The sequence below is a fragment of the Vipera ursinii genome (genome assembly GCF_947247035.1).
Source record: "Vipera ursinii genome assembly, chromosome: 7".
Taxonomy (NCBI): Eukaryota; Metazoa; Chordata; class Lepidosauria; order Squamata; family Viperidae; genus Vipera; species Vipera ursinii.
In genome coordinates this window covers 36,600,338-36,614,013 of record NC_139521.1, presented here as the reverse complement: position 1 = coordinate 36,614,013, position 13,676 = coordinate 36,600,338, and the positions used below count along the sequence as shown (strand labels likewise).

The window sequence follows — 13,676 nt, the reverse complement described above, 5'->3', positions numbered from 1 at the left end:
GAGAGAAAGTGACTGGCCCAAAGTCACCCAGCTTTGTGCCTAAGGCAGGACTGGAGCTCAAGGTCTCCCAGGTTCTAGCCTACGGCATTAACCACTACACCAGACCTACTAACAATGTAATCAAATATATGTTGAAGCATAAAGACCCTTTCAGATGCTGCTGCACTCAACAAAAAGGCAAAGGTCAACAAGTTGTTATTTAGCCTATAGTACAGTTCCACTGGATTGAACATGCATTTACTAGAATCTAGCAAATCCTGTTAAAGCTCTGGAAAGTTTCCTTGATAGCATATGCCACGTTTTGCTTACACAAAATGTAAATATGGGATGTTGATACAATTACAAGTAGGTCTTTGGACATGTGCTCTAATCTTATAAAGCTGGACAGCCCCTTACTGCTTGTCACAAAATGCAAATAAAGTTATATTTATTATTAGGCCCAGTACTCTTCAATATCTTCATAAATGACTTAGATGAGGGAATTGAAGGGGAACTCATCAAATTTGCAGATGACACCAAACTGGCAGGAGTAGCCAACATTCCGAGAAGACAAACTCAGGATCCAAAAAGATCTTGACAAACTTGAGCAATGGGCCTTATCCAACAAAATTAGTTTCAATGTGGAGAAAAGCAAAGTTTTACTTTTAGGCAGGAAAAAATCAAAGGTACAAGTACAGATTAGGCGAGACCTGGCTTAAAAACAGTAACTGTGAGAGGGACCTTGGAGTCCTAGTGAACGATCACTTGACTATGAGCCAGCAGTGTGCAGCAGCCGCCAAAAAAGCTAATACAATCCTGGGTTGTAAAAACAGAGGCATAGAATCAAGATCACATGAAGTATTAGCACCACTTTATAAACCCTAGTAAGACCACAACTGGAATACTGCAGCCAATTTTGGTCACCATATCACAAAAAAGATATTGAGTTTGGAAAAAAATCAGAGAAGAACAACTAAGATGATCAAAGACCTGGAGACTAAAACATAGAAGAACGGCTGCAGGACTTGGGTTTGACTAGTCCAGGGTTAGGCAACCTTGGCTCTTTTATGACTCGTGGACTTCAGCTCCCAGAATTCCTGAGCCAGCTGGCTCAGGAATTCTGGGAGTTGAAGTCCACGAGTCATAAAAGAACCAAGGTTGCCTACCCCTGGGCTAGTCTAAAGAAAAGAAGAAATAGGAGAGACATGATAGCAGTGTTCCAGTATTTGAGGGGCTGCTACAAAGCATCAGAGGCAGGACAAGAAATAATGGTTGGAAACTGATCAAAGAGAGAAGCAACCTGGAATTAAGGAGAAACTTCCTGACAGTGAGGACAATTAACCAATGGAACAGCTTGCCTCCAGAAATCGTGGGTGCTCCATCATTGAAGTTTTTTAAGAAGAGGCTAGACAGACACTTGTCTGAGTCGGTATAGGCTCTCCTGCTTGAGCGGGGGGCTGGACTAGAAGATGTCCTTCCTATTCTATTCTATTCTATTCTATTCTATTCTATTCTATTCTATTCTATTCTATTCTATTCTATTCTATTCTATTCTATTCTATTCCATTCCATTCCATTCCACTCCACTCCACTCCACTCCACTCCACTCCACTCCACTCCACTCCACTCTTCATTAGCAGGAAGTGAGATCTTCATAAAGAGGAGATCTGTTGTCTGCTAAAAGTTAGTCTCAAACCAACCTACTTTAAAGGGCAGTTTTTATTTGGATAAAATAAAAACTAAAACAAAAGTAAGTTCAGCTCTGAAGTTCAGGCTCACATGTTTTTCAAATAGTTGATAAAGAAACATCTTCTCTCCATCTTTTCAAGTGAGAAGTCAATAACTTCAATTCTTTCAGTTCAAGCCCCTCCCCATTCAGTAATACATTTGCATACTGAGAAAACTAATTTTAGGATTGTAAACACAATTGCCATTTCTATGCAATCCTTCAGATGAAGCATGTGTTGTTCATGGCCTAATAAAATAATATTTCTATTTGCTGAGATTTACAAACAGAGCTTACCTTCAGTGTAATTAAAAACAGTTTGATTCACTTTTAACCAGCTTTGACTTTTTTTTCTTTTTCTATTGGCAATTCTAGAACTTTTCATTTCAGCCAATACTCGGCATAAAAAAAGACAACAGTCAGCCTTTTACTTACTTTGGGGCGCGTATCAACAACATAGATAAAATCACTTCCGGGATTTGCCTTTCTGATCAATTGTAGCATTTGTTCATCTTCCAGGCATCGAGCGCTGAAGCCCGCTAGAGGTTGGCTACTCCGACATATGGAAGCCTAGGAGACACCAAAACAGAGACTGGAACAGTCATATGCTTTATTGTGAAAATATTTAGTACACTCAAGCTTGTTTATATCACTCTGGTTGCAGTTTAGTTCCTTTTACAGCAAACTGACTTTTATTACTTATTTGTCACAAGCTGCCATTTTGAATTTTCCAGATGATACAATGCCATCAAATGTGTTTACATTCCCAAGATGACCCCTGAATCACATAGTAAAGATTAAAACAAGATTAATGTAATTAAAATCTGATCAATTAATCAATGTAAAAATCTCTGATTCTTTGGCCAGCAAATTTATACATTTTTTCTTCTCCATAACAGGACTATAGTAAGCTCTATCTTTAAAATGAAGTCAAACCAGACTTCTTCCATTGGGAGATATTTTTGTAAACTTGTAATTCTTTCAAAATTATTTCAATACTCAAAATCAGGCATCATTGAATAAATTATTTAAACTTTTAATCTCATGCTTACATTATTCTGCTTGTAGTAATAGGAAAGTGCGGGAAAACGCCTTCTACTACGAAATTTAGAGCTTCCCACAATGATATGAGCAGTGGCTGATTTGGGCACGTAGATGTCAGTAGGATACGAATCACACACCTGTCCAAGAATAGAAGAAAACAAACTGAAGATATTTTACTAGCTTGTTCAAGCAATTTATATAAAAATGTTTCTTAACCTTGCCAATTTAAAGATGTGTAGACTTCAGCTCCCAGAAGTCTCCAATCAGGCTGGGAACTGAAGTCCACACATCTTAAACTTGACAAAGTTGAGAAATACTGTTGCATATATTTATTTTTTCAAACACTCTGCAATGAATTATTCAAAGCTGCTTCATAAATAGTTATTTTATATGCTTACAGTGAACAAGAAGAATAACAATTCTGAGAAAATTTTTAAAAGCGCATACTTTTCTTGCACTCCTATTACCATAATCAATATTCAAATAGTCTAAATAGTATGACACATCTTTTATAACTGAAGCCTATTGGGAAATTCTGACAGGTTTAGACCTTGTCTATCTAAAGGGTACCAAGAGAAAAACTGCAAAACTTGTTTCAGAACAGGTTTTTTTTTTGCAAAAATGACAAGATTACAGGATTTTTTTTTCTTTGCAACACCTCTTCTCTCAGCAACAGTGTTTAAAAATGAAACATGGTTATCAGTCATCATGTATTCCTCAAAAACAATTCAGATATTGGATGTAATTTCAGGAATCTATAGTCAAACACTTTTGGAAGACACCAAGTTAAGAACTCTATCAATCCAGGAATATGTAAAATATTACAAATGTCTTCCTTCCTTTACACTCCTTTTCCAGAAGTTGGTTTAACAGTTACCAATTATCCATGATTTATGTGCCGGGAAATTGTTTTTTTGAATGCAAGCCAGTTTATGAAGCTAACGTCTAAACCTGAGTGTGTTTAAAATCACAATTGCTCAGGTAGGATGGCAAAGAAATCAAAAATAAACAACAAAGCAAGTTTTATACAGAACTACAAAGGCACATATCTTACGTTAATATTTAGTGGTTCAAGTATTTCATAATGAATTGAGCCACTGAGTTATTTGAAAGGTGATGGAAACAAAAGTCTTTCACACGCTAGTACTTTGAATCACAATATTTAGATCTCAGGCCATTTGTTTTCATGAGCAGCAACTCACCCAATAATCTCTGTTGACGTCACTGATCTGCCAGTAATTATTTGGAATTCCCATACGATTGTATTCTTCCATTAAGTTTGTCAGATTCCAGCCTTGTTCTCTTTCTTCCTTGTTTAATTTAGGATTGAAAGAAAAACAGTAAAGTTCTTCATATTTCACTGAAAACAAGAAAACAAGACAGCTGTGATTTCTTCACTAGAATTACTGTTGTTATTATTAATGTAAAATGGCAAACACTAACATTTATTTGCTTGATTTATTTGCTTAATTGTTCCAATTGCTCATTTTTTTAAATCCAGGGGATAAAGCCAACTTCTTTAGGAAGATATCATTGCAGAAATACCAAACAACAATTAATGAGTGGGTTTCAGGTCAGTTCTGTATTTTCTTTGTCTGGACACTTTTAAGATAACACTTGGGAGACAGCCAATACAGTATTCTCCTTGAGATTATTTGGTAATTTATATCAGGTAGACAAAGCAGATGAACAAAGCAAAAACATTATTTTCCTCTCTGTGTTTTATTAATTTTGCTCTATTAGATGGGATTTGATTCACGCTTACATTATCTAGTGTAATCAATGCTGGAAAGAGCCACTTTAATGTAGTTGAAATTATTTTTCACATTCTGACATAACATGGATTGAGCATTTAGATAATTAGTAATACTTGGAGGCAATGAAGGGGCAAATGATGGCATACAAATGGCTGCCATATTGATTACAGCCATTAGCAAAACATATAGCAGAAGGCAAAGAAACACCAGTTTGTGCCAGTCATAGTTTATTTTTAAAGAATGCTTCCACGGATTACATAGGCCCAAAGGTTAGTTAGAAAAATAAATTATACTTGAGGTTGGCACTTTGCTTCAGAACAAATTATCTTCCCAATTATTTTTATAAATAAATGAATCTAATAAATTAGGAAGGCTTGGGAACTTAGGGGGCAGTGTCAACAAAGATATCATCCATGCCAAATCACCCTAGGGAATTATATTGGAGACACAGTTTCTACAAAAAGAGGACATTTCCATAAAACACTCTTGTCGCACACCAAGAGTTTAATACCGAAAATGACAGAGAAGAAATAAAATTCCAAACATAAAAGAATGATAAATCTGGATGGAATAAGCTAAAAAATAAATGGAGATTCCGAATTGTTTGGTACCAGAGCAGAAAAGAATAGCCTTTAAGGAAAAGAACAAGAAAACAGCCAGAGAACTAGCAAAAGGAATAAGAACATGAGCTTAAGTAGTCAAAAAGAAAATATAATTGAATACAACAACCAACCATATCAAAAGCAGAAAACAGATTTATGAATTGCTTTTTCATGACTGTCCATTCAGATAAATGGAGCCTTTTGTTGAAATAGAATCCAAACAATTCAGCCTCCTAGTAGTGAGGAGTCACCCATGTCTACAAGAAAGTAATTTTACTCAGGCCAACTGCCAGCATAGATGCATGGGTACCTCCTGAACTTCCATTCTATACCTGGGCGCGCCAGACGTATCAGAGAAATGTAAACATCATGGCAGTCTCTTTCCTGAGACATGATGAATTGAATGTTCTGGAAGTTCTTACAACGAATCAACATTGGGCAACCAGAAGCTGATGTAGCAAGTTTCTCAACTGAAGAGATCTGGCTGTGAAGAATCTGATAAAAAAAAGTCAATCTAAAGAGAGAAACTAAGGATATTCCATTTTATAAATTAACACAATCAAAACTGTATGATGTGCCTTAAGCTACATAATGCTCAATGTAGCATGGTGAACAAAGTTTCAGCATTATACAAGATCACAGAAAACAAGAGCAACTGAATCTTGAATCAATAAGGGGAGCAGAGGATCACTTAGTGAAGTGGGAGATCTCTTAACTACATCTGGTGGAAAGAATGCATAGAAACCCAGCTCTCATAAGAGTGAGGAAGCTATAATTAATTTGTTAACTGAGATCCAAAAATAAGCACTTGGTGTATTTTATAGCTCAAATTCCCTAGCAGCTTGAGACAATATAAATGGGAATTTCCCCACAAAAACAACTTTGTGAGGTATTACAGGCTGAGGGGAAAAGATAGCTCCAAGTGTATTAACAAAAAGATCTAAGTTTTGGTGTCTCATTTTATGAAACTATTTGAATGTATTTCTTTTAAAAATACCATTTACTATCAATACCATTTACCTATGTGTGGCACCTAAAATTCAAGTATTATTAGAAATTGTGAATTTTGCCTTTGCTTAAAAGTCAAGGGACTTTCAAAGAGAAAAGATTATAAACTTTGGTTTTAGGGGTTTTGCAATGTGGTCACTTGAAACTAACAACTTAGAAATTCCAAAGCGAAAACAGAGCTTTCAGCATAGCAGAATGCTACAAGGAAGAGATTAGAGCAATTATTTCAAAACTAACATATGCAGGAAATCTAAATGTGAGGAGCACTCAAAAGGTGGGGATAATCAATGGGAAGAAAAAAATTAACCAACAGTCCTAGTATTCTGTTCTTACTGGCTAACAGTTTTGGTACTCTCAACAAAGTTGATGGACATGGTACCCCAGGCCCAATGAAATTAATGAAATTCACCCCACAGCTCTAATTTCCAGCTCATCTTCTTTATCTTATTTTCTGCCTGAACAGAACTTGCTAGGCATCTTTGTGAGGAAAGTGAAAGAATGACATTTCTTGTGTGATCTCTGGAAGCAAAATATTTTGAGCTGGCCCTGCCCTTGAAGAATCTAAGTAATGAGGTTGATTTTTAAAATTTCAAGAGCAGGCAGGTTTTCTGTTCAATGAGATGCATGGGCCCCTTGGACGGGAGGTCTGTTCTTTCCAGACGAAGGGACTATTCTTCTGACTGATAGTTCATCAGCTATTGTTTCAGAAATAAAAAAAAATGCCCTCCAGATTTTTTAATTCTAATTACACTCTGGACAATCCTCAAGACTGATTTAATTTAATTTAATTTATTGAATTTATATACCGCCCTTTCCCGAAGGACTTAGGGCGGTTTACAGGGTATAATTTTTAAAACATTAATACAAAAATTAAGACCAATTTTAAAAAGATTAAACTAAGTCCCTGCAACATGTAAAACCCCAGTTAAAACCCAATTAAAACTCAGCCTGAGACGGAAAGCTCAAAGAGCCAGGTCTTCAGGTCTCGGCGGAATGAGCGGAGGTCGGGGGCAGTCCTAAGCTCCACAGGCAGCTGGTTCCAGAGGGCAGGCGCCCCCACAGAGAAGGCCCTCCCCCTGGGTGTCATCCGCCGGCATTCTTTGACCGGCGGCACCCTGAGAAGACCCTCCCTGTGGGAGCGCACAGGACGAAGGGAGTAATTCTGCAGATTAAGAGCCGTTATTTAATGTGTTTGGAAGACTTAAGAATTACTGAAATTCTGTCATGCCTACTTGCTCTTTCAATTATTTAAACTCTTTTGCTTGCATAGAGCATATTCAAGCACAAATATGACCTCTGACTGTCGTGAGTTGATACTGTTTGGATGTTGGCAATGAGTGAGGGGTTGGACTCTGGTGTAAATGGCCTCTCTGTGAGTCAAGGATCCAAAGGGTCCTTGAGGGCTAGGAATTTTTATGACTACAGATACAGATAGACATGAACAGTCCACAAATATTCACGAAGTGTTTTAACAGATCTAAATGCCTTTGTGTTTGCAGAACATTTTATGGTTCTAAATGTACGTCACAGCCTGTGCAGATCATTGGATTTGTGAAGATATGATAGTTACTTGTCATACCCAGGTCTCCTTACGATTGTCTGGCTCATTTTCTACAAAGATGACATGAGTGGCTGTTAGATACAGAGTCCCTAGTGCAGTTCTTTTGGAAGATATTCCATCAATGAAGCGCACATTTTCCACCTACAAACAGAGAAAGGCACAAAATGACCAACACAAAACCTCTTAGAAAGAGTTTTAGAGACATATTTTTTTTCTTTTAGAAATGTGTTATATTCTGTAATGCTTTGATATTGTGTTAAAAGATGCAACACTATTTTACCAATGTCACCCTTCTTCAGGGTTTACATTTCAAAGTGACGAGTTGCCATCTGGTTGTGTAAAAGCTATTATTCTAATTCAGCAAATGCTATGAATCAATCTGACAATAATGAATACTGCTCATAGCACTGCTCACAGGTATTTCTTTTTAAAATAAATATGATTTATGAATCCAATAAATCTATTAATAGCAAACCTGATCCCTTCCTTATCTGGGACATCTTAAGATTAGAGTCAGACAAAAGAGAAAACAAACCAGAATATATCTAGAACACTTAGAAATACATTGCATTCGAATACATCCTTAAAAACAACAAACCAATTGAGAAGTCAAAATTTATTCATCTCTTGCCTATAATGACAGTTGAATTATCAAGTTTAAACATTTTTCCTGTGGTTCAAGCTAAAATCACCTTTATTACCTTCTTCCAAATTAGCATTCCCATGTGATCTGGGATTATATTTAAACCAAATTCTCACGGTCTATATTTAGATTCATTGCTACTTTCCATCTGTCCTCTGAGCATTTGGTTTGGTAAAAGTAATTTAAGACTAAGATTCCAGAACCTAAAACATTAGTTGAAAAAAATGGATTGTGTGTTACTGATTTCTTGGCTGGCTCTTACATGACTGTATCTTGGCTACTTTTTAAATGACCTATGTCAAAAGCTGGTCACAGCAGCAGAAAGCCAAACCACTTTCATGGCACATTCTTCTAGAAAACAGATCCACAGGGAACTATTTTTGTGCAACTCACATTCTTCCCAAATGGATAAGTGAACTTTGTTATATTAAATCTAAATTTAGGCAGTTTATAGCCATATCAAAGTACTCAGGCCCATAAAAAACTTCAGTGAAAAAGCGGGTTAGCTTTCTCGGAATGGAAGACAACCCTGCAACTGATACAATCCCCCTCTGGTAAAATAAATATCGGATGCAAGGAAAATCCTATATAGAGACTCCAAACCCCTGAACTTCTCCCTTTCCTCACTCTAATAAATGCACACATGAACTGGGCTTCTGTGCATACATGTGTATATATGATTGCAGTTGAAACTGGTAAACCAAGAAGACACACACACACCCCAGTCTAGAAAAAAATCCATTATGTAAAGAGCTGCCTCTCAATCCCATCGAGGAAATGGCCAATTCTGTCTGTGTGTCTGTGCACACATGCACACATAAACAACTTCCTTAAACTACAGTGGGCCATATGATCCCAAGGCTTCATTCCTATCTGCAGTAAAGATTCCTGTCTAGATATGCCTGCAAGGCTTCTGCCAAGATAAGCTTAGTGCTGAATAAGTAGAGTTGTAATTCATTGTGAGGCCAGGTGTAAAATCTGGCAACCTACCTGCCAGAAGCCACATTCCTCCACCCTCAGGAAGAATTGGGCCAAAAAGAAATCAAATTTAACATAAAATGGACAGTATCGTTATTAAATGTCACTGTTGATAAAACAAGGTTTCCTGTTTATGACATTGATCCCCTATCTATAAATATAAATAGTTCCCTTGTTCATGGAGAACAAGGAGCCTTGGTGGAGCAGTGGGCTAATACCTCCTTAAGTAACACCAGCTGCCTGCAATTAGTGCAGGTTCGCATCCCACCAGGCTCAAGGTTGACTCAGCCTTCCATCCTTCTGAGGTAGGTAAAATGAGGACCCAGATTGTTGGGGGCAATAAGATGACTTTGTAATAATGCCGCTTGGGGGGGCCCAAAAGCCCTAATAAGCAGGCATATACATAGAATGAAGGCTATTGCTAAGCACATTGGTTTGTGCTTAAATTGTAAGCCGCCCTGAGTCTTCGGAGAAGAGCGGGATATAAATGGGATTAAAATAAATAAATAAAATAAAAAAGAACATACAAGTTCAGGCAAAAATGCACATCCCCTGCCTCTCTTTCCAACAGAAGAAGAAACAAAAAAGTGACAGAGATGGGGAAGGGATCTCTGCACTCGGAAGGGAAACAAAAGCCAAAAGAAAGGAGAGAACAAAACTGGATGGCAATGAAGTGAGAAAATTGGACAGAAAAGAAAGAAAAGGGGAGAAGCAGCTGTGTTTAGGCACTGTAAATTCATCAGACAAGCATGCAACTCAGCTAATGAAACTGTGTTCTTCGTCATTAGAAAAATACTTTACTTTGATTACAGTAATCTGATTAAGCCTGCCAATTTTTATTCACTTACCAAGCAACAAGCCCTATTAAATTCAGTAGAAAGTATTAATGCACAAGGATAGTTTCACTATAAATATGGGAGTCCTCAACAGAAGGAAGGAGAGGGCAAAAAACCCCACATATGTAATATTACATTACACTAATGAAGGAACTTAAATATCTGTCTCAAACCTCATGTTGTGTGCATAATCTGTGCAATAGTGTCATGACATTTCATCACGTTATCATCATTATGGAAAGTGCCACCCGTCAAGAGAAACCCCTGGAACAAAGAAAACGGATGGAAAAATAGTGATGCCTTTTACTAGGACTCAATTTTAAGCTTCTTCTCTCCCACCCAAAATCTCAAAGTCTCCAAGCATCTGGACAGGACCTTGACAGCATCATTCATCTGATTTAGACTAGTAAAATATAAGCTGGGTAACATCAGCATATTGATGGTAGCTCAGATCTTTAAATAGTATCCCCTAAAATGTGGAAGACATTTGTTTCTTAAACAGAAGGTGATCTATTTCAGTGATGGTGAACCTTTAAGAGCCTGAGTGGCCAAAATGCAACCCAAAACCCACTTATGTATCATTGGGTGCCGGGTGGATATGGCCCATTGGGTAGGTGTGGCCAATTGGGTGGGCATGGCCCATTGAGTGGGCATGGCTGCGGTGATAACAGCAGACTGGTTGGGACTAAAAGTTCAATCAATTCCAACTTTGCAAGATCTTTTTTTTCCCACAAGAAGTTGAAATTCATTGAATATTTTTTTTTTTGCACACGGCGGCAGAGGCCTAAAGTGAAAAGGTTTTATAAAACCCAGCTGAAGGCCTAGGACTGGGAGGACGGCGTGCATGCCCGCAGAGAGGGCTCTGCGTGCCACTTGTGCCACACGTGCCATAGGTTTGCCACCACGGATCTATTTCAAACCCAGTCCAAAAATTTAGGTTCAGGAATATGTTCTAGGACCCCTTAGCAGAGTTTAGATAAACAGCAGTAAAAAGTAGAAACATTTTATATATTACAAGAACAAAACAAAGGAAAAAAAATGCTATTTGGGAACTCAACGTGTTATAATTTGCTTAAAAACAAGAAAAAAACTGTGATCTTATAGTATACTTGAGTGGTATACACGTACTTGAATAAAACTTTATTTTATGTGATTATTTATTAGTAGCAGATATAAAATAACATATAAATGAATGTCCAGTACTGTGAGCTGATTGCTTGCCCACATAAATTATTTGGAATTGAAATATTATTTCAAACCATGTCTGTCTACCAGGATCTTTTTTCCCTTATGGCCTTGATTTTTGTATAAAAAATGAACAAAGGGTGTTAAAAAAACTATGTCAAGGGGGTTATATATGATAGCTACTGCAATTTCTTATGTGGTATAAGTAAAGAAGGCCAAAAATATATTTTTAACACAACACATCTTAAGGACAAAGAGGAAAGACGGTAAAACATAGATACTGAAGGGAATGTAAATGGCAAACAGATGTCAGGCACTTTCAGAGAAGAAATGTGAACACTGATCTTCTCAGCAAGATTACTGGGAAGCCGTTCAAGAAAAAGGATGCTACACTGGGAAAAAAAAAACTTTACTCAGGCTGACTTTAGAAGAAAGGATAGACAAATGCTATATAGCTATGTAGCAATATTTGCATTGGATTTATCAGACAAAATTTGCCTTGAATGGTATAAGTGTAGATTTCAATGAACCACCTAATTTAAAAATCCTATTGGCCAAATTTTATAAGCCTTTTCAATATTATTTATTTATTTATTTATTTATTTATTAAATTTTTATACCGCCCTTCTCCCAAAGGACTCAGGGTGGTGTACAGGGCAATAAATATCAAAATACGAAATACAAAAGTTAAAAAACTTTAAATAATTATGCCCGATGTAATGCATTAGTTAAAATCCATATTAAAACCCCAGACCCCAAACCCATCAGACCAGGCCGGCTTGTTCAAATAAATAAGTTTTTAGATCACATCGGAAGGAGCGAAGGTCGGGGGCCATCCAGAGCTCAACTGGTAAGCGGTTCCATAGGTCTGGCGCGCCCACAGAGAACGCCCTCCCCCTGGGGGCCATCAGTCGGCATTTGTTACTGAGTTTATTTAATCGAACATAATCATAGAAAAGAATGAGATTAAAATTATGCCTTTTGGGAATAAACTACAGAAAGAGATAAAAAGTGTCAGGATGATGCTTTTAAATGCAAACCACTATATTCTTCTATGTTCAAATCACATTTCATGTGTGGAAGCCAGAGGCCTAGTGTCATAACCTCAAACATAAGAAACCATTATTCAAACCTATGTTCTACTAGGATTTATCATATACAATCAGTTGTAAAACAAGAATTTAAAATCCTAGACTTTAAAACACTTTATCAATGCACATCCCAATTTAATCAAATGTCATGAAAATAAACTCCATCAGTCATCAGATTCAGTGATACTTTTCCAGGGATCCATTTTTATTCTATTGACCTGGAATCAGGACTTGCTTTGAAATCTCATAATAATATAATCCCATTTTCACCTATTTTTTCTCCCTGGAAGGCAGGGGAGAAGGGGAGGGGTTTTTTTCAATCTGAATTTCAAATAAGAGTGTGATCAAAGGAGAGTAAATAATTTCCTGGCTTGCAGGCTGAATGCTGCATTATAGGCAAGGAATGAGTAAGCGTAATTCTGTTTCCAACTATGTAAAGAATATGATCTGATTGGAATGCACCTCCAAGTTTAAAGGCCCTTTTGCTCAGCAGCATTCTTACCTGAGTGGGGGAAAATGGATTCTTTAAACATGCAACTTTCCACCATTCTTCGTTTCATAGGTGAGGATTAATTCACCCCGGCCCGGAACCCCACGCTTAAGGGGAAGGGTAATTGATCCCATTTCCCTCTCCCCGCCAGATTCTGCTGCCCCAAACCTCATACCTTCTCCGAGACGAGCCTCTATTCCCTTCGCTCCGTCTTTCCGGCACCGTACTAACCTTGGGCATTCTGATGTACTCCATGGCGACCAAATCTCGGTGCGTGGGATCCTCACGCACCTTACACAACCAAGGGAGAGCGAAGCACCACCAAATTACCTGTGCACCAGAAGGCAAAGACAAAAAGGGGCAGGGGCGGGAATATTAGAGAATCGGGGCGGGGGGGGGAGTAAAGAGGACTTGGAAAATCTTAAACTCTCAGATCAGATGAGAGGATGTTGTGATGCTCGCAGGTCAGGGACGAGCTCCGCCTTCTGCAGCGGCTGCCATGCTGCTCTTTTCAGGTTCGGGCATCAGTCAGAGCCGCCGGGCGCCCGGTTCGACAGACCTCCAGGCCCTAAAGACTGACGTGTTTCAGCGCAAATGCTGCGTAGGAGCTACTTTTTATACCAGCATCATTTGCCATCTTGGCTCCCAAGTTGCTCAATCCTTACTGCCTCAGACCGATTGATCTAATATTCCTCTCTCTCTTCCCCCACCCCTCTCTCTTTCTCTCTTTCTCTCTCTCCTGGAGAAGTGCAACCAGAATTTTACCAGCTGAACTT

General features: G+C 38.0%; 1 protein-coding gene across 1 annotated transcript in view; it reads right to left on the bottom strand.

The window, feature by feature from the left end:
• Positions 1–13,158, bottom strand: part of MTMR7 (myotubularin related protein 7) — a 32,532-nt gene extending 19,374 nt beyond the window's left edge. The window contains exons 1-6 of the mRNA XM_083367120.1: positions 13,132–13,158; positions 7,696–7,818; positions 5,441–5,603; positions 3,952–4,109; positions 2,758–2,886; positions 2,141–2,275 (exon numbers count right to left, since the gene is read on the bottom strand). Of these exons, the coding sequence (XP_083223246.1) occupies positions 2,141–2,275; positions 2,758–2,886; positions 3,952–4,109; positions 5,441–5,603; positions 7,696–7,818; positions 13,132–13,155 (732 nt within the window). The 5' untranslated portion in view covers positions 13,156–13,158. The remainder of the gene's footprint in view (positions 1–2,140; positions 2,276–2,757; positions 2,887–3,951; positions 4,110–5,440; positions 5,604–7,695; positions 7,819–13,131) is intronic.
• Between the last annotated feature and the right edge of the window lie 518 nt (positions 13,159–13,676).